This window comes from Podarcis muralis, chromosome 1 (assembly GCF_964188315.1).
Source record: "Podarcis muralis chromosome 1, rPodMur119.hap1.1, whole genome shotgun sequence".
Taxonomy (NCBI): Eukaryota; Metazoa; Chordata; class Lepidosauria; order Squamata; family Lacertidae; genus Podarcis; species Podarcis muralis.
The window spans coordinates 117315413-117337755 of record NC_135655.1 but is presented as its reverse complement, the minus strand read 5'-3'; the positions used below and the strand labels follow the sequence as shown (position 1 = coordinate 117337755).

The 22343-nt window shown below is 43.3% G+C and overlaps 1 protein-coding gene across 1 annotated transcript in view; it reads left to right on the top strand.

Annotated features, from left to right (window-relative positions):
- The window catches only part of MYO3B (myosin IIIB), a 252794-nt gene that overhangs the window by 185809 nt on the left and 44642 nt on the right, over positions 1-22343 (top strand). The window contains exons 29-30 of the mRNA XM_077917134.1: positions 4189-4252; positions 5621-5756. Of these exons, the coding sequence (XP_077773260.1) occupies positions 4189-4252; positions 5621-5756 (200 nt within the window). The remainder of the gene's footprint in view (positions 1-4188; positions 4253-5620; positions 5757-22343) is intronic.

Sequence of the window (22343 nt, the reverse complement as noted above, 5' to 3'; positions counted from 1 at the left end):
TTATAAAAAAAATCAAATGTAGATTGTACGATGTTTCTGGTAGCAACACAGTAACGCCGAGTAAAATAATTCATCGGTTGATTCTTATTTTTTGTATTTATATTAGCAAATATGTTCACAGAAACTAGATGCTGATGAGAATTATGAAAATTGTGCACCCCAAATCTATGGGTGTTTACTTAGTTCCACAGACTCTATTGGGCATCGCTTCTAAGAAAGCACACATAGGAGTGCAGTCCTTGACTCTAGATTTTGGACATTGTTTTATAAACCCAAGGTCAAGAACCAACACGAACTGCTATGGAAACTGGATTCTTTGTTTGATTGCTTAATATTCCACCTTTTTCCCAGCGCAGGACTTGAGATGGCTCACAGCATAAACCAAAAACATGCAATAAACATAAACATTTTTAAAAAGTAAGTTATTGTATTTATTCCAAAGGCCTCTTTCCCTTGCAGTCCCCGACACCACCACTACAGTTTACATTTGGAGAGTCCCCTAACTCCCTGGTCCTGAATAGGGTAACTGTGCCCATGAAGGACCAGGTGTGCAGCCTGGGAGTCATTCTGGACTCACAGCTGTCCATGGAGGCGCAGGTCAAATCTGTGTCCAGGGCAGCTACCTTTGAAGGTGACCTGGAAACTACAACTAATCCAGAATGCGGCAGCTAGACTGGTGACTGGGAGTGGCCGCCAAGACCACATAACACTGGTCCTGAAAGACCTACATTGGCTCCCAGTACATTTAAGTCCACTCAAAGGCGACTATGGGGTTGCGGCGCTCATCTCGCTTTCAGACTGAGGAAGCCAGCATTTGTCCACAGACAGCTTTCCCGGTCATGTGGCCAGCATTACTAAACCACTTCTGGTGCAACAGAACACTGTGACAGAAACCAGAGCGCACAGAAACACTGTTTACCTTCCCGCCGCAGCGGTACCTATTTATCTACTCGCACTTTTGGGCATGCTTTCAAACTGCTAGGTTGGCAGGAGCTGGGACAGAGCAACAGGAGCTCACCCCGTCACGGGGATTCGGACCGCTGACCTTCCGATTGACAAGCCCAAGAGGCTCAGTGGTTTAGACCACGGCGCCACCTAGACCACAGCACCATCCGCGTCCCTTCACAACAGTAGCATATCAACACTGCCAGTGCATTACACAATTCAGATGATCGAATCACATTCAGAAGGATATAATACAGCTGAAAACAGTCAAAGAAATACTAAGTCCACATATCAAATATGGATGGTGAAACGTTTTTCTCAATAAAAAAAAGAAGCTGCAACGTTTTGGGGAAAGGACAGGCATAGGTGTGATCTATGCGATCAACTAACTCCTGTCACAGTCAAGTGGCCCATTCATTTCAAGAATCTGTCCTGCAAGGTACATTTGTAGGTGATGAATGTTCCCATTGACTTCAGCAGCCGCAGGATGAGGCCTTAACGAATTAAGTGGCCAAGCAGAGGTGCAGTGAAATCCTTTTAGCCACAAGCCACAAATTACATAAGCCAACACACTGGGAAATAGGTACTTGAGAGGAACTACTGCCTCTTTATGGTTTGTGGCCCTTTCCATCGTTGTCCTTAATTAAACCAGGTTTCCAGGAAACCATAACTTGTGTTATTGTTACACAACAAGTTTTGTTTCATTTCTCCCAGGACTAAATTGGTGATAGGGTTCAGCTCCCACTGTCTGTTTTCAAGACCAGGACTTAACCCTGGGATATGAGGTGGGGGGTGGGGGTACACCCAGAAAAATGCCCCTGAAAAGGTTTGGACTTACTTCCCGCTCCAAGCTTTCCCTACACCATTGCATGTTATCATTCTCATGGGGCAAGGCTGGCCCAAGACATTTTGGCACCTGAGGCAGGTCTCAAAATGGTGCCCCCTTCCCTGCCAGGAAAGAAGGGGTGAAGGAAGATCTACATTAGGAATGGAGGGGGCGGGGCGGGAAGAAAGATTGACATTGGGATCTGCTGCCTGAGGCAGTCGCCTCACGTTTGCTTCATGGATGGGCCGGCCCTGTCATGGGGCATTCCAGACACATTTCCAAGTTGCTGCTTGCAGCAGTGGTAACGTGTTTTCCCTTGTCTCTAATTTTTACTACAGTGGTGCCTTGGGTTAAGTACTTAATTCGTTCCAGAGGTCCGTTCTTAACCTGAAACTGTTCTTAACCTGAGGTACCACTTTAGCTAATGGGACCTCCTGCTGCTGCTGCGCCGCCGCTGCACGGTTTCTGTTCTCATCCTGAAGCAAAGTTCTTAACCTGAGGTAATATTTCTGGGTTAGCGGAGTCTGTAACCTGAAGCGTATGTAACCTGCAGTGTATGTAACCTGAGGTTCCACTGTACTTAGTACTTGATTGTGTTTATGAGACGCCACACAGTACAAATTCCGCAGGTATTGCTCACAAAAAAAGGTAAAAATGTAACAGTGGAGAGAAAAAAGATAAATTAATGAAAAGCCCTCATCCACTTCCGTCTCCTGAAAGTGCTGCAGGTTCCACCTACCCACCCACCTGAAAATCACCGCAATGCCCCGTGGCATTGGGAGGGGAGGGGAATTCACCCAGACACAATATATTTGCACATGTGTCAATACCGATATAAGTTTGGCTGCCAGATTCCTGTGAATGGATCTGTGGTCATTACCATTTTGCCTAAAGAGCTGCCTGACAAAAGTTAATAATTTGATTTAAAAACCAAAGAAACTTGCATATTAATGTTCCTTTAACGGCTTTGGATGTTTCCTAAATGGACAACACACTGCAGTGTTGGGGATCAGACACAAATACAATCTAGGGATATGATTTTTTTTGGGGGGGGGGTGAGGATTTTTGAGCTGAGAGACAGAAATAGATGAGAGCTGAGAGTTACTAGTTTGAAATGCCTGGAAGAGAGGGGCTAAGGGCCCTGCTCTAGGAATACAGTGGTACCTCAGGTTAAGAATTTAATTCATTCTTAACCTGAAACTGTTCTTAACCTGAAGCACCACTTTAGCTAATGGGGCCTCCTGCTGCCGCCGCACGATTTCTGTTCTCATCCTGAAGCAAAGTTCTTAACCCGAGGTACTATTTCTGGGTTAGCGGAGTCTGTAACCTGAAGCGCCTGTAACCTGAAGCGTCTTTAACCCGAGGTACCACTGTACCTGTTTGTCTTGTATATACACTGCTTGTATCTTCATGAATGAAGCAAAGATGGCAAAGATTTTCCAGCCAATTCCCTGGATTTTCCCACCTCCTCAGCGAAGTTGCCAGCATGTGATAATGTTTACAGAGTAAAATTTCAAGTTGAGGGTAACAAAAGAGGTGATAAGTGTTGGGGGGGGGGAGAATGCCATGAGCTACTTAGAGCTTTGTTTCTTGTTTTCGTGTTTAGGAGCTAGCAGTTGTCTCCTGAAGAGATAAGCTACATAGGGCAATGAATTAAAAAAGTGGCTTGCCTCTTCGAAAGGTAGCAGAGACATGCAAATAAACAAAGTTTTGGCTGCATGTGCAATTCCCTTGCATATCACGACTATTGATCCTAACCAGTGTTCTTACTGAAGGAGACCTGCTGTTTTATTCATTTTAAAGCAATGTGTTCCATGCACAATCATGATATATACATTATACTTTTAATATTTTAAAACAGTAAATTCAGAAGTGTGTGTGTGTGTGTATATACATGTACACACACATACACACCCTGATAATTATACAGTGGAACCTTGGTTCTCGAACGGCTTAGTTGACGAACAAATTGGCTCCTGAATGCCGAAAAACGGAAGTAAGTGTTGCGGTTTTCAAACGTTTTTCGGACGCCGAATGTCCAACATGGCTTCCGCTTGATTGCAGGAAGCTCCTGCAGCCAATCGGAAGCCGCGCCTTGGTTTTGGAAGTCAAACATACTTCTGGAACGGATTACGTTCGAGAACCAAGGTGCCACTGTACTAGGTTTTATTTATAATGGAATTGTTGTATTGTGAGTTTGATTTTGTGTATCCCACCCTGGTGTCATTTGTTTGATGAATGGTAGGTGAGCCATGAAATGAAATGAAATAAAGTAAAATAAAACAGCAATTTGCTTACCCAATGAGGAAGCATGATTGATGGGCTGGGCACATGTGGATAATTTTATTTTTTTTAAAAAGAGAGAAATAGTAGTATTAAAATGACGACAATGATTATAACTTCTTGTTGTGTTTTAGGCAGCAAAGCAACAGCGCAACTTCTCCTGCAGAGCTGGGTTTTCTCGACAAACAAACAAGCAAGGTACTATGAAGCTCAGACTCTAAAACGACACGAAATCCCTGCATCTACCGTTCTGAAGTGTGTTCACGGTTGCTTGGCATAACCATCAGAACATGAAACCGTTAGTGGTGTTTTGAAGTCTTTGAGACAAAAGGCTGCTTGCTAAGAACTTTAGTTCTGTAGAAAGACAGGGAGGTACAGTGAATAAGGGAATCAAAAGGCTGGAAATCTGCTGCTGAGAATAAATGCTAGCTGCTCCCTGAGGTGATTTGTCTGTACACTTCACTTTCTACAGATGTTAGAGCCTCTTTTTGAGTAAGGACCTGAGGTTCTTTGGTAGCACTTTGATATCCTGCTTGAATTCAATATGTGAAATGGAGGAGTCGCTCTGTGACTGGGAGCACAGCGCAGTCTTTGAAGTCTGATCCAATTTTTGCTGCTTACCATTTGATGTTGAAAGGATGAAATGAAGAAAATGTACCGTTTTTGCCAGTAACTCTGCTGAGCATATGTAAGATTAAAAAAACAAAATCCCTTGGATGATGTACTTAGAAATGTTAAGCAGATTAATACCTTCCTATAGCTTTCTCCCCCTCTTCTTCTAAAGATACAAATTAACTTTGAGAGGGAAATCAGCATACAGTATACGCCATTATTAGTTGCCTCTGTGCCGGGGTACAGGAGTGAACCGGGGGGCAAGAAAGAAATAAACATTCGGAGACGCAGGTGTAAAAACACTGTTGGCCAGGGAACACACAGGGCTCAATCCAGTCAAATACAGGTGCTGTCTGCTCATGTATAAACCCAGAGGAGGGTGAGTTGGGGGGGGGGGATTACCACATGAAACAAGATTTTCTCCATGGTGGTATCCCAGCTGTGGAACTCCTTCCCTACCCAAATCCACTCCACATTATAACTATTCAAATGGCAACTCAAGTCCTGTTTGTTCTGACAGGACTTTGGAGCACAATCTGAACAATTTACAATTCAAACCTCCTTTGTAATTTGAATGTAATTTAAGGCTGACTTTGTACTGTGCTTTAACTTTTTTATATTTCCACGCTGCGGCTTTGTTGTTTTTTGCTATCCTGGGTTCTCATGAGGGGAAGGACAAGATAAAAAAAAAAGTAAATACTGTAAATAACAATGATAACAACATATTGTGGAGCGCCAGAGGCCTCGACAGAACTGAAACTGGGTAGATCGGATCCTAAATGGTTCTAATCTATAATTGTGGGCATTTGCACAAAGCTGTCCAGAAGTTTAGGCTGTATTCTTACAAATCCATTTGCACACTTTGTTTTCCTGCTGCAATAGAATTCAGATATTGATTTGCATTGTTTTTCCCCCTAAAAGAAATCTTTCCCATTTCTCCCCCCAAAAATAAAGGGTTCAGCTGACACTTCGGCGCCAGTGATTGTTCTAAGACATTCAGACCAAATGAAGACTTTGCAGCCCACCAGCCAGTCCAACTCAGTGACAGATCACAAGTTCTCTTGTCCACTGAGGTCACATGAAACACAAGGTAAGACATATTCAAACACACTAATAAAACCTAACACCCTTTAATGTTGAGAATACCTGTTCTTTGTGAAAGATGCTCAGTCGCAGCAATGGTGGGCAATATTCATCAAATTCAACAGAGGGTCAGTTACCTTTTAATCTTTTCCCTTGCTTTTCACCCAAAGAATGGAAACCCACCATGATGGTGGATCTACTCTATCTCTGTCTATCATCTCTACATTGTTAGTGTTGCTGTGCATTTTAGGCATGCTTTGATCACATGAGTGGGTCTCACAGTTGTACCATTGTCTTAAGGATGTAGCCTTAGGATACATTATATCCAGTGTCTTGAATGTCATGGATTCTGCTGAGATCCTTCTTAGGGGAGATGTGTGATGACCAGGTAAAGGACCTTTTCGGTGCTGGCTCTGTTTGCGGAGCCCTTTCCCTAGCAGACATACCAAATATTGCGACTTCTCAGCAAAAGGCCTTCTCATTTACAAAGTCTCCTTAGTTTTTTCATTGATGTATGGCTGCAAGCAAAATTATATTAATAACATATACAAGCAGAAAAGTTGTCTTCCTTCATTTGCAAGGAATGGTACAAAACAAAGTGGCACTAATAAAGAAAAGTTCCAGGGTGGCAACAGAAAGCAAACTAAAAATGCTTTTGCAGTTTATCAAAACTATCCCGCAGTATCAAGTTATAGGAAAACTGGTGCTATTAACAGTAATCCTTCTAGTTGGTTAATTGGTCCGGCAACTTCCATGCACATGACACGTGATGCTAATTATTTTCCCCAAGAGTTAAATGATAACTAATCAGAGGCAGCTACAGTTGCAAATGGCAACAAAATATCTAATTAGAATAGTAGAGTGCCTGGTATCTGGTGGGCAGACCAAAGCACTCGCCAGGAGAGCTATGAGATTCAGGTGAGGGTCATATGCCTTGTCAATCCCAGCAGGTATATAAGAGGACAACCCGGCTTGCCCAGGCCTCAAAACAAGCAATGGGAAAACAGTAAACAACAGAGTGAAAAGGGAACAAAATATTGGGCAGGCCTCCGGCTTTTATCATGAACCTCCCTAAGAGCTCTGGTTGGAGCTAAAGGGTGGGATATTGCATGTTATAAATACAGTGGTACCTCGGGATGCGAACGGGATCCATTCCGGAGCCCCATTCACATCCTGAACAGAACGTAAGATGCGACAGCACGTCTGCATGTGCGCGGGCTGTGTTTCACCACTTCCGCACAAGCGCATGACATCATTTTGACCATCTGCGCATGCGCGAGCGGCGAAACCTGGAAGTAATGTGTTCCATTACTTCCGGGTCGCCGAGGAGCGCAACCTGAAAATACTTATCCTGAAGCGTATTTATCCCACAGTATGACTGTAAATGCACAAACAAACAAAAGCCCTTTGGACTTCATGCATCCTATAAACAGACAACCCCAGGCCCAGGTACCCTACAGTTCAGTAAGCTTATTGATTTAACTTTTAAAAACAACGATCTCGTATAGTATCCAAGAAAACTCTCAAAGGAAAATTGTTAACTGGGTGTTAATACATTTCTTGAAGTCTCCCAACCCCTGCTGGTTCTCAGTGTGTGTCTGCTAGCTACAGGTTTATGTATTTTCTGGCCAGGGCTTGGAGCTTGAAGCCCAGGTGAGTAAGGTAAAAGGTAAAGGACACCTGGATGGTAAAGTCCAGTCAAAGGCGACTACGGGGTTGCGGCGCTCATCTGCTTTCAGGCCAAGGGAGCTGGCGTTTGTCCACAGACAGCTTTCCGGATCATGTGGCCAGCATGACTAAACAGCTTCTAGCACAACAGGACACTGTGACGGAAGCCAGAGTGCCGTTTACCTTCCCGCCGAAGCGGGACCTATTTATCTACTTGCACTGGTGTGCTTTTAAGATCTGGGACAATGCCGAGAGGAAGGTGGGCAGCCAAGACAGAAATGGCAGAAAACCAGCTGGGAGATGGAATTAACCGTTACAAGTGAGCTGAGGTCAGAATAACGGTGTGGGAGCAGGAGGATGCAGCCATGGTCAAACCAAACGCCTGGAGTTGAAGATGTAGTCCTGTTGCAATGTGCGTAGAAATCAGAAGCAGGAGGGCCTTGCACGGAGGGGGGCAGAATCAGGATACTGCATCTGGTTTGGAGAGGGAGGGGCATGCAGAGAAGCAGAAGACCAAACCAAGAGAAACTGCTGCTCAGGCAAACAACTCGAGGCTGCCTTGACACTTAGCATTTATACCCAGCAGGTTAGCAGTGACCTAAGTGACAGCAGCACCAGATAAGTCCAAGATCAAACCTGCAGCAAGATGGGAGCAAACATGACTTGCAGCAGTGAGCCAAAGTGCAACGTTCATAGATTAAGATCTGATGCCTCTTCCTGACATCTTGCTGCATATACGGTAATTAAATGTTTTCTACCCACCGAAACAGCCCCACAAAATTTTGAGTTATATGCAGTGTGTGCATGTAACAAGTAAGTAAAGCAATGAGTTGCCGTGCCAGTTTTTTAATAATATATTTGGCAGAAATTCCCTTTTCTAAGCAGGAACAGCTTCCCTCTTTTCCTTTTCCATTTGGCCACCATTTTTATATTCCACCTTTTTATCGGGAAGGTGAACGGCGTTTCCGTGCGCTCTGACTTCCATCACGGTGTTCCATTGTGCCAGAAGCGGTTTAGTCCTGCTGGCCACATGACCTGGAAAGCTGTTTGTAGACAAACGCTGGCCCCCTCAGCCTGAAAGCAAGATGAGTGCCACAACCCCCTAGTCGCCTTTGACTGGACTTAACCGTCCAGGGGTCCTTTAACTTTCACCTTATTGAGTAAGTCCCCACTTCAAGAACACAATCTTCCACCTCCTGGCAAATAGAAGGAGAAGAAATGAAGGCAGTGAGAGATTTTACTTTCTTGGGCTCCATGATCGCTGCAGATGGTGACTGCAATCACAAAATTAAAAGATGCCTGCTTCTTGGGAGAAAAGTGATGACAAACCTAGATAGCATCTTAAAAAGCAGAGACATCACCTTGCCAACAAAGGTCCGTAAAGCTATGGTTTTCCCAGTAGTGATGTATGGAAGTGAGAGCTGGACCATAAAGAAGGCTGGTTGTCGAAGAATTGATGCCTTTGAATTATGGTGCTGGAGGAGACTCTTGAGAGTCCTGTGGACTGCAAGAAGATCAAATCTATCCATTCTTAAGGAAATCAACCCTGAGTGCTCAGTGGAAGGACAGGTCCTGAAGCTGAGGCTCCACTACTTTGGCCACCTCATGAGAAGAGAAGACTCCCTGGAAAAGACCCTGGTGTTGGGAAAGATGGAGGGCAAAAGGAGAAGGGGACGACAGAGGACGAGATGGTTGGACAGTGTTCTCGAAGCTACCAACTTGAGTTTAACCAAACTGCGGGAGGCAGTGGAAGACAGAAGTGCCTGACATGCTCTGGTCCATGGGGTCACGAAGAGTCTGAAACGACTAAACAACAACAACATAGGTATTCATGGAACAGGACTTTTGAGGATGTGTGCATTACACATTAAACAATAAAACTGCTAAATGAAACCATTCCCCCCCCCCCCCGCAACAAAGCCTGTGTAAGAGACATCACTTTTACACTCCTGGCTTTCTCTTTAACGCTGAATAATACCTTTCTCTCTGGGTAGCCCAACAAGATGGTAGATGCATTACCAGAGCAAACTATTGCCCACGCTGAGTGAAAGTGGCAGAATTCTGCAATTGGAGCAATAGAGAGTCCCTTGTGAGCAAATACAAGCTAGCTTTGTGACAGCTCCTGTGTCAAGGGAGCACCAATTATTATTATTTTGTTTCTGATGAAGAAACGGCTACACCATTGACTTGATCTATCAAGGAAATAAGTTGGAGGTGGAGGGAACAAGCAGGCGGCCACAGCCTTTCTTGGTAATGTGTTTAAAGCACTTAAGGGAAGCAGTGATTATCAATCACTCTTAAATGAGTAAGTGTTAAAGATATGAACCTGTTGAAGACTAATAGCCTATTCCAGTGCTTTTGAAAGCGCAGCTCTTCAGCTGGAAATTCAAATGCTTTCACACCCCAGTGAGCCTGAATTGCACCGAGTGCCTGGTGTGTAGCTTGAGCTAAAATGAAATGGCAAATGCAGTGCCGTTTATTATTCTTGGAATAAATTTAGCACATAAGGGTATGGAATGGACAGCCATCTCAACGGGCCATATATGTAGCCCAGTCTTGCACAAGTAAGGAAGGTGACCAGATGGGATAGCTCAGTTGGCAGAGTATGAGGCTCTTAATCTTGGAGTTGTGGGTTCGAACTTTTGGGCAAAAGTTTTCTGCCTTGCAGGGTGTTGTACTTGATGACCCTTGTGGCCCCTTCCAACTCTACAATTCAGTGATTCTATGAAAAGAGGACAGGGCTCCTGTACCTTTTAATAGCTGTGTAGAAGAGGGAATTTCAGCAGATGAAGCTCCTCATGCAAACCACACGTCCTGGAATTCCCTCTTCTGCACATCTGTTAAAGATACAGGAGCCACATCCTCTGTTTCATCTGGTCACCTTACAAGAAAGTACATGGGATTGAGGACTCAATTTCACATTTACACACAGATAACAACAACAACAATATACTTATACCCTGCCCATCTGGCTGGGTTTCCCCAGACACTCCCAACAGACTGTTAAAAACACGATAAAACATCAAACATTAAATACTTCCCTGAACAGGGCTGACTTCAGATGTCTTCTAAAAATCAGGTAGTTATTTATGGGAAGGCATTCCACAGGTCGGATGCCACTACCGAGAAGGCCCTCTGCCTGGTTCCCTGTAACCTCACTTCTCGCAGTGAGGGAACCACCAGAAGGCCCTCAGAGCTGGATCTCAGTTTCTGGGCTGAACGATGGGGATGGAGACGCTCCTTCAGTTATGAAGGCAAAGCCACCCTGATAGCTCCTTTCCCACAAACAGCAGCTTTAGGAAAGAGCTGTATGACTAAGTGACCCATTTCACAACTGCCTCTTGTCCACTCCAGATTGCTTCCTCTCCCCCACTGCTTCCCTTTATTATAATGTTCCCAGTACGTTGCTGTGAAGGATCCAGGCCTCGCCTCTGAAAGAGCAATGCTGAAAGTTTCTCTCTATGCAGTATGCATGCTTACTTTGGAGTAAGTCACATTGGTTCAGCTGCAAATCTCTCCCAGCTCTTTCCCATACATTTCCTGAAACTTTAGAATGATCCATGCAAATCAGAATGTCGATGAATTTGATCTTACACATGAGTCTCATCTGTTTTCAGCATTATTTTCTGTATTGCGTTTCAGAAGTGATGCATTAATGACAAAATAAGCCATCATGGTGTCACTCGTGAAAACATGCTGCTAACTGGGTTATTTTAAACAAATCTCCGACAAATTTTGCAACATGCCTCTCATGGATTTAAAAACAATATTTTAAAATTGGCAGTCAGTCTGGGGGGGGGGAAATATTGCAAAACTATTGTATCACCTGCAGAAGTTTCCCATTCTCCCCAACCCTGTTCTCTTTCGCATCTGTCCACCATGGTGAAAGGAAATGTGTCATTCATGTCTGATGATTAATTGGGACTCATGACACACACAAAACCACCAAATACCGACTGCAATAAACCTGCATCTCTATCAGTGATGAAATATTGGAGTTTGAATAGTACACCACCACCAAGGCAAAAACCTGTGGCTTGTGTACAACAGATGAGAAGATTGTTGTGTGAAAAGGCCCTCTTTCATTTGAGAAGAAAACAAAACAGTTCAATATTTCATTTGTAAAAGAGAAGCATCATAAAGGCCTGGTTTTCTTGACTTTGGCTATGATCCTGTGGCCACTTACCTGGGAATAGGCCAGAGTGAACTCAGCGGGGCTTATTTCTGAGTAAACAAATATAGGATTTCACTGTTAGTATCCTGTGCAAAGACTTTGTTCAACTGATACTTCAAAAGGAGACAAGATCTTCAGTTGTCTTCTTCAGTCCATGGGAGGACTTCAGATTACTCTGAATGTGATCAGCAGGCGTCAACACTTTTATTGCTTCAGGGATTTAAGTGGTGCAATCCTATGCATGCCTACTCAGAAGTAAATCCAGAGTAAAACTTTAATCTCTCTCACCTTCCCATTACATATTATGATCCCTTTTAAAACACCCACACAAAAATTGCTGGAAGCCTGTGCACTCCTGTTGTGCACAATGTCTTCATGAAGTTAAACCAAGAAATTCTCAAGGCAAACACAAATCAATGGAAACAAAAACCACTTTAAGCTTCCTGGGTAAAAACAGACTAAGTCTGGAGAGAAGCCCCTTGTCCATTTCATCTCAGCAGCAAGTCCAGCGGAAGCCTCAAGGCAAAGTCTCAAGGTTTATTGTTATTATCATTTACTTTAGCTCTTTTGTGACTGAAGGATTAGCAGCTGTGACACACCAAAAACAGAAATACTTTTCTTGTAGCATTCAATAAAAGTGCTGCTGAACGTACAGCCCTCTCCACTTTGTGGATCAGTTGTCTTTTGTATTGCATATATCATATCCCTTCATTCAATTTGGGTGAGGGTCAAGCATAGTCTTAATAATAATAATGCGCAAGTAAAACAACAACATTCTATCCATCTTAGCTACACGACTTGCCCCAAAAGGGGGGGGGGCTCTTCAATTTACATATCATTCGCCTAGCTGATCAACAAGAAATTGTTGTCCATCACCAAACATTCACATTTCAACTACACTGGTACCTTGGTTCTCAAACTTAATCCATTCCAAAACCAAAGCGTTCCAAAACCAAGGCGCCCTTTCCCGTAGAAAGTAGTGCAAAATGGATAAATCCGTTCCAGACTTTTAAAAACAACCCCTAAAACAGCAATTTAACATGAATTTTACTATCTAATGAGACCATTGATAATAAAATGAAAGCAATAAACAATGTTCTGTGGTCACACAATCAATCCATCAGTAGCTGGACTGGATTCCATACAGTCACAAAAACAAAATGAAAAAGAGCCGCAGAAACAGAAATACTAAATAATTAGCAAAAACAGACAGACCCCAGCGTAACACTCAAAACGGAAGTGTGGTACTCAAAACGGAAGCATAACGCTCACATTCGGCTTCTGAAAAAAAGTTCGCAAACCGGAACACTTACTTCGAGGTTTGCAGTGTTTGGGTTCCAAGTTGTTTGAGTACCAAGGCATTTGAGAACCAAGGTACCACTGAAAAAGAACAAGAACACAGCTCTGTTTCCAAAAGCTGTTCGACTGGCAGGCTAAACCAGGTGAGGGTAGCCGATGAGTCTCAAAACCGTGGTGAGCTGAGAACTTGCCCTGCATGCAAAGACGGGCTCCAGTGGATTGAGCAGACAAAACCAATAGCGGGTCCAATGGTCCATTTCAGACTGTAGAGAGAAGGGAGGGGCAGATGGGGCTCCTCAACCAAGGAAAGTAGACCACCTAGGAAGAAGAAGAAGAAGAGTTTGGATTTGATATCCCGCTTTATCACTACCCGAAGGAGTCTCAAAGCAGCTAACATTCTCCTTTCCCTTCCTCCCCCACAACAAACACTCTGTGAGGTGAGTGAGGCTTCAGAGAAGTGTGACTAGCCCAAGGTCACCCAGCAGCTGCATGTGGAGGAGCGGGGACACGAACCCGGTTCACCAGATTACGAGACTACTGCTCTTAACCACTACACCACACTGGCTCCTCCTAGGAAGAAAACTCTGATCCTAAACCTCCGCTGCTTTGTGGGATATCTTCAGGAGAAGAAAAGGCTAAGGAGTAAACCCTTACACAAATCGAGAGTGGAGTCCCTAAAATGGTTGGATGGTGCCTTGTACACCTCCTTCCAGCAACTCCTGCACTAAGCTGGTGCCAAACATATTCTCTGCTTTCCTTTGAACCACATCAGCAAGGCTAATCATCTGGGCAGCCCGGGCCTCTATATACACCGCCCAAATTTGTGACCCAGGGAGGTCACTTAGGTGCTGCTTAACACAGCGGTTTGACTTTACTGTCAGAGGTGCACGCCATTGTCTGTTAAGAGACAATGCCAACGACATCATGTACATAACCAATTTTTAGGTATAGGCTGTGGGTTTCATTTCAGACTGTTTATGTGTACAGTGGTACCTCGGGTTAAGTATTTAATTCATTCCGGAGGTCCGTACTTAACCTGAAACTGTTCTTAACCTGAAGCACCACTTTAGCTAACGGGGCCTCCTGCTGCTGCCGCACCGCCGGAGCATGATTTCTGTTCTCATCCTGAAGCAAAGTTCTTAACCTGAAGCACTATTTCTGGGTTAGCGGAGACTGTAACATGAAGCATTTGTAACCCGAGGTACCACTGTACTACTTTTCAGGGGAAATATCCAGTTATCAGTATTGTTAAGAACTGGTTAATGCCTGAATCCTTTGGTGAGGATTCAAAGATGGGAAATCAGAATGAGGTGTACCGTCTATGCAGAACTACGTGAATTAGACTGAACCGTTTCTACTGAAAATTCACATCTTTCCCCATAGCTACAGAAGTCACAGTGCAATCTCCTTCTCCTCACCTCCCCCTGCTTTCCACATTTCGTGGTTATCACTCTCTGTCGCAGATATTTAATTTTATATCAGGGTGCTTTGGGATACCTAAGCAGCTACTCGTGCCTTTCATCTCTAGTCACCTGGACTCCCAAATTCACGTCAAAACAAGGGACGAGAGGTTGGGCATTGTGGGGATCCGGCTAATAACTTGACAAGTAGGTTGATTCCCTCAGGCATAACTGATTATGATCCATTAGCATCAGAGTGAATTTTTTTCCCCAAAGTCAAATTTGAGCCACTTAACCCCCAACATAATTGGATGGCTTTAAATGTTTTTGAAAGGCAAGATATAAATAAATGAAGGACAAAGAAAGAACTATCTTGAATGGCAGCTTTGTCGTTGTTACGTTACATAATGTTGCATACATACACTACACAACATAACACTATTTGTGTACTATTTGCATATCATCATTGCCTACTTCACACACAAAAAACCCCTTTTGGTCTTCTAGCGATGGTAAAAGATGCAGAAATATAATTGAACCTTGGGGTTTGGGGTGGAGAGTAAGTGAAAGTATTGTGCTTTTTAATATTAGATTTAATTATCTTGGAGTTAAAAAGAAAGACTAAAAGGTTCAGAAAGACTTGCGCAGCAATTGTGCATAAAACATTGTAGCAAAGAAATGCTTTTTCACATTTGAAATCAAAGTAGCTAGCAATTTGTTTCTAACCGGTTTCCAGTCTATGTGGGGTTCCCCCCGCCCTACTCTCTCTCTCATTTTCTATCCCTGACATGGAGCCTTTGACTAAGTACTTCTTTTTCTTTACCACGTCTTTGTTGATGGGCTAAGCTTTTTATCGTACTGTACCTCGCTGTGCTGTTATTATTGCTCAAAGTTTTCCTAAATATCCTCTGTGAATCCCTCTGACAGCTTTTCTGCCAATGCTTAGCTGCTGCTGTGAGCACTCCAGAACAGCTGCATCTGTCTCTGACGGTCCCCTCACTGAAATATTGTACCTCCCCAATTAATTTCTCTTCACTTCTCTCTTTTAGCTTGCTTAAGCTTGTGTATTGCTGAAGAAATTATTAAAATTACAGGATGGTTTTTATCTGTGCTCTCTTTGTCTGCCAAGTCACCTTAGATCTGAGCTTCCTTTAATCATGCTCCTTTCTGATTAGAGATAAGAGACTGGCGTTTTCGTATTTGTCTCCCAATCTTCCATTTGTAGAATATTTTCTCTTTATGTTCTCGTAAAGCCAACAAATGCAACTACTTGCTTTAAATCACTGTACTGATATATATATATATACAATATTTATAAATTTGGAGGATGCCTAAGATATACGTGATTGTCTTTTGTGGCAAAGAAAAAGCACAGGTAGAAGTCCCTAGAACAAGGTGGAGAGTCGTAATTAAAAGCAGAATTTGGCTAGGCAAAGACCAGTCCTCAAAACGTTTAGCCAAACTAGATCAGCTACACAAATACACAAATGCACACAGCTGTTTCCTGTTAATACTGCCAGAGGCTATGGGCAAGGTGCGGGGGGGGGGGGGACACCTCATAGACCTGGTGTTTGGTGTTATGGATATATTTAGTTATAATATGACATAATGGAAAATGATGGTTATTATCTGTCAGTGGTACTTGGTACTCTGGGAACCAATACAAACCTCTAGTTCAGGGGTCAGCAAACTTTTTCAGCAGGGGGCCGGTCCACTGTCCCTCAGACCTTGTGGGGAGCTGGACTATATTTGGGGGGGATAAACAAATTCCTAGGGATGCGGGTGGCGCTGTGGGTAAAAGCCTCAGCGCCTAGGGCTTGCCGATCGAAAGGTCGGCGGTTCGAATCCCCGCGGCGGGGTGCGCTCCTGTTGTTCGGTCCCAGCGCCTGCCAACCTAGCAGTTCGAAAGCACCCCCGGGTGCAAGTAGATAAATAGGGACCACTTACTAGCGGGAAGGTAAACGGCGTTCCGTGTGCTGCGCTGGCTCGCCAGATGCAGCTTTGTCACGCTGGCCACGTGACCCGGAAGTGTCTCCAGACAGCGCTGGCCCCTGGCCTCTTAAATGAGATGGGCGCACAACCCTAGAGTCGGACACGACTGGTCCATACGGGCAGGGGTACCTTTACCTTTACCTTTAAACAAATTCCTATGCCCCCAAAATAATCCAGAGATGCATTTTAAATAAAAGCACACATTCTACTCATGTAAAAACACCAGGCAGGCCCCCCAAATAACCCAGAGATGCATTTTAAATAAAAGGACACATTCTACTCATGTAAAAACACGCTGATTCCCAGACCGTCCGTGGGCCGGATTTAGAAGGCGATAGGGCCGGATCCAGCCCCTGGGGCCATAGTTTGCCTACCCATCCTCTAGTTTGTGAAGCAAAAATCAAGCATAAATTTCAGAGGTCACCCAGGCAGCCAGAGCAGGCAGGCTGGTGAGTCAATAATAGTTAGGGTTACTTTTACAGCTGAGGGAAATTTGCCAGTATAATCAATATTAGGAAAAGCCTTTGCTAAATTTAAGGCTCACCAGAGGAGGCTCGTTTTAAAACATGTGAGTGGAAGCATAACCTCCCCTGGGGTTTTTCCATTTGCTGTCACCCTATAAGTGCAACAATTTATTTGGGTCCAACCAGCAAACTAAACTAAATTCTTTTTCAAGTTTAGAAATCTCATGACCAAATGAACTGCCATAGGGATTATATTAAAGTTTTATTACAATTAATATCAAACATGATTCCCTGATCTTTTAACTCGGCAGCTTCACTGTACACTGCCTGCTAAATACATTTTTGTTCAGACAAGCCTATCCAGATATGTAGAGTGTGTATCTACAGATATATGAGGCATTTGCATGTATTCTAATCTGTTTTTAGCTTATTGCTGGTTTTAATTATCACTTGAATGTTTTAAATGGCTGTTTCTGACTGTTTTTATAGATAATGTTAAAGGGTGGCGCTGTGGGTTAAACCACAGAGCCTAGGACTTGCCGATCAGAAGGTTGGCAGTTCAAATCCCCGCGATGGGGTGAACTCCCGTTGCTCTGTCCCAGCTCCTGCCAACCTAGCAGTTCAAAAGCACGAAGTGCAAGTAGATAAATAGGTACTGCTCTGGCGGGAAGGTAAACGGTGTTTCCATGTGCTGCTCTGGTTCACCAGAAGCGGCTTAGTCATGCTGGCCACATGACCCGGAAGCTGTACGCCGGCTCCCTCGGCCAATAAAGCGAGATGAGCGCCGCAACCCCAGAGTCGGTCACGACTGGACCTAATGGTCAGGGGTCCCTTTACCTTTACCTATAAATAATATTGTTCATTTATTCTTTTCGTAAACTTCTTTGATTATTTTTTTTACAAAGTGGTATACAAATTTTTTGGGAAGTGGGTGGCACTGTGGTCCAAACCACTGAGCCTAGGGCTTGCCGATCAGAAGGTCGGTGGTTCGAATCCCGGCGACGGGGTGAGCTCCCGTTTCTCTGTCCCTGCTCCTGCCAACCTAGCAGTTCGAAAGCACGAAGTGCAAGTAGATAAATAGGTACTGCTCTGGCGGGAAGGTAAACGGCGTTTCCTTGTGCTGCTCTGGTTCACCAGAAGCAGCTTAGTCATGCTGGCCACATGACTGGAAAAACTGTCTGTGGACAAACGTCGGCTCCCTCGGCCACTAAAGCGAGATGAGCACCGCAACCTCAGAGTCATTCGTGACTGGACTTAAGTGTCAGGGGTCCCTTTACCTTACTATACAAATTTTACGGAATAAATAACTAAAATAAACACAGAAATTTAATCCCAAATGCATTTCCCGTAGCCTGAAGGCCACAAGTTTGCAAATCTCATGTTCACCTTTTGGTTTCGATTTATTCATTTATTTATCAAATTTTGCTGTAAATAAATAAAACCTCTTAGGTGTTTCCGCCAATGCGTAAGGAAGTTTTTGCAAGTCCTGTGTTCACAAAGCGAATTTGTGGCATATTCTGAGCTATTAGGCACCCTTTATTCCGAGCTATTATGCATGTTGCCAACCTTACTCTCAGCTGTCCTGAATTAATTGCTATATAGAATTTCACTCGTCGGTGAATCTATAATCACACGCAGCTGTGAAAAAGAATGATAATAGCCCATTGATGGCCTGGCCTACGTTGAGAGTTGTGCGTTGCTAGAAGACGGCACCTGTATAGATAATATATTAAATTTATTATGAAAGGTAATTAATCTTTATAAAATTATAATGCAGTAAAGATTCTGCAAACCCAGTCCTGAATTATCTGCTTCACAATTACTAACAATATTTCATTAATCAATGCAAAGGGCATGATCATTCCTTGAGCCAAACTTTTTTTTTTTTTAAAGCTGGAGGGAGAGGGCAGTCAAACTAGTGTACACTGCAACGGAGCAGTATAAAGATCACATGAGAAGGGAGCTAACAGGTTGTCTAGCTTCGCCCTAAGAGCTCACATGTGACAGCTGAGTAGCTTATTTCACAGGCTTCCTCAATCTCGGCCTTCCAGATGTTTTTGTGGGAATGTTCAGGGATGCAGGCGAGGATATATTGTCTGATAATAGCCTTTCCAACAAGTTTACAATTTAGCAGAGTAACATTCCCCTTTTTAAACTTGCAGCGGATGTGTTTGCTCAGGCTCGCTAAAGCCTCTATAATAGCTGTTCTGGTATTTTCCCCTTATTTCCTCATAAAAGATAAGACACGACACTGTCTTCTATAAAAGTATAAAAAGGTTTACTCACACATCATTCTGTTCACAATAGGATCCCAGAAGGCAGACTTAGCTTAGAAGAGTAACATATACCTGGAAACTATCTCATAAGAAGACAGTCCCTTTGTCCTCTCTTGGCTGGAGCTAAGAGAGCATCTTTGGCTAAGCAGATGTTGCTTCTTCGATGCATGTAGTCAAAGAGAAAGAGATGGCTGCCCTGTGCTTTTGTCGTTACCTGCACAGGTGAGGCCACGCCCACCTTTAGTCACATGCAGAGGAAGTCTGTCCCAGCCCAGAAGGAAACAGGAAGTTTACCTGCTGGCTGGACAAACATTCCTCCCCATGTGTAAATATGCTCACTCTAGGAATGTTGTACTTGACTGCTCTTGTGTTTCACATCCCACAGTTTTGAGACTACAATTCCCATCATCCCTGATCACTGGTCTTGCTAGCTAGGGATCATGGGAGTTGTAGGCCAAAAACATCTGGAGGGTCGAGGTTGAGGAAGCCTGTTATTGCACCTGTGTTTGTGATATATGTCTTATCCCAGCATCTGAGTGGAAGCTTGGTTGAACATTGAGAGAGGGAGGAAAGGGCAAGTAAGGTGTGTTTCAGATTGCCCCCTCCCTTGATTTTATTCATTCAGGTGCTTGGTGAAGAAGTGGTTTTATAGAAAGACTTTCAACAGATTAAAATACCTTTTTTGTACTGACATAGGTTGTGTTTCGCAGGATTTGTTAATTTCTGGTGTCCTATGGTATTCAGGGCCGGATTTAGGTTTGATGAGGCCCTAAGCCACTGAAGGTAATGGGGCCCTTTATATGCTCAGCTGTCCTTCGTCAACAAGGACGTGTTGAATATATGCTATATGGCAATTAATGGACCTAATAGGTATCCAAAGCCATTTGCACATAACAAAGTTTGTATTTTAATCCAAGTAATTGTTGAACTGAAATACAATTAAGAAGTATATTAATAGTGAAATACAATTAAGAAGAAGTATATTAATAGTGAAATTTACTATTTCCCAACCCTACGTTACTGTTCCCAACCCTAATCCTGCGGAAAGCCATCTAATTAGATTTTAATTTGATCCTGACTTGTTTTTAGGAGGTAATTTAATTATTGTTTGATTTTATACCAATGTTGTATATTTGGTGTTAGCCGCCCCGAGCCTAGTCTCGGCCGGGGAGGACGGGATACAAATACAGTCATACCGCAAGTTGCGTTTGCTTCACGTTGCGTTCTTTCAGGTTATGAACATGGCAAACCTGGAAGTGTTTACTTCCGGGTTTGCCACTTCACACATGTGCAGGGGCGATCTATCTCGTCACACGCACACACAAAAGTGGCGCTCTACTTACTGACTTTTCGGGGTGCAAGTTCGTAAACTTCTTTGATATTTTTTTTTTACAAAGTGGTATACAATTTTTTTGGGAAGTGGGTGGCACTGTGGTCTAAACCACTGAGCCTAGGGCTTGCCGATCAGAAGGTCGGTGGTTCGAATCCCCGCGACGGGGTGAGCTCCCGTTTCTCTGTCCCTGCTCCTGCCAACCTAGCAGTTCGAAAGCACGTCAAAGTGCAAGTAGATAAATAGGTACCGTTCCGGTGGGAATGTAAACCTTGTGCTGCTCTGGTTCACCAGAAGCAGCTTAGTCATGCTGGCCACATGACTGGAAAAATTGTCTGCGGACAAACGTCCTCTGGCGGGAAGGTAAACGGCGTTTCTGTGCGCTCTGGTTTCTGTCACGGTGTCCCGTTGTGCCAGAAGCAGTTTAGTCATGCTGGCCACATGACCCGGAAAGCTGTCTGTGGACAAACACCAGCTCCCTTGGCCTGAAAGCGAGATGAGCGCCGCAACCCCATAGCTGCCTTTAACTTAACTGTCCAGGGGTCCTTTACCTTTACCTTTTCCCTTAATCAAACCCTACTTAATTCTTCACTTGTACTAAATCCAGTAATTATGGGGAGGAGCTGGCACAAACTCATAACACATTTAGGGGGATCTGGGCCCCCCTCCATACTCATAACAATACCCTGCTAGTTATTTGTGTAGATGAATCGTCTGAATGCTTGGCTATCTGGGTTTTCTGTGAAACTCTGGAATTTTAGCAATTCAGATATTTTCCTGTAGCCCAAGGCAATAATGGATGTGGTAAGCAAATATTGCTTTAAAGAGGATGCCTCCTGATTTACATATTTTAAAAGTACTGAGATCAAAAGTAATGAGAATTTAATCCATATGGCATATAAAAGATAAATAGGAATATTAATACTGTATCAAATACTAATTAAAGGAAATACACGTTCCATTAAAAAAAAAAGTCTTGCACAGATAATACAAATAAGTTGATTAAAATCGTAACATCTGGGTTTTTTTTTTTACAAAAATGCATTCTACTTGTTGAGAGTTTCACAAAATTAACAAATTTAATCCAAAACAGAAGTTTGGATCTCAAACAGTACCCAAACCACAGTACGTTATAAAGTGTCAATAATATAAGTTAAACTGATGTAAAACAATTAAGTCGGTTGCTGTACCCTTGCTAGGATACTTATTTTCCTCCCTCCCCCTCCCTCCCCCCTCCCCACTTTAGGTTGATTCTCCCACCCCACCCACCACCCACTTCAAGCTGCCTCTTAACCTCTTCCCATTCAACTGTCCTATAACGCCTTTTTGTGAATTGTGGCATGAACATTGCATATCTCAGTTAACATAGTTCTGATCTGTGCATGCAGCCGAAGGAGGTGCCAGAAAAATGAGGCAGTAGAGTGGACTGTGCCATTGAGGGTGCAACACACACAACCTTACAGGCTGTATGTATTCTATTTTAAAATTCTTATTTAAATCTTATTTAAATCTTTTTAAAATATCAAAATAAGTGGTTCTGTAGACCAATTTATCATATAAACAAAACATATTATGAGGAGAATGGCACATGCAGAAAATAAGACAAGGATTCCTGGGCAATTCCTTGTTTCGCCCAACTGGGCCTCTTCTAAGTCTTTTGTCTGAAACCTGCATACAAAGAATGCTAGAATTCTTAAAACCATCTTCATGTGGAACATTACAAGATTGATATAAGAATTGCTAGCACAATAGATTGTATTTCCTGGTCAATCTGCTGAACTCTAATTTCTCATAATATGTTTTGTTTATATGATAAGTTGGTCTACGGGACCACATATTTTGATATGACACGTTGAATTGTACTTTTAATTTTTTTTTAAAAAAGAATTAAATAAGAATTTAAAAATAGAGTTCATATAATTACATACAGCCTGTCACATTGTGTGTGCGTTGTTCAGTTTTGCATTCACGTGACAAAGGGTTTGGTAGTG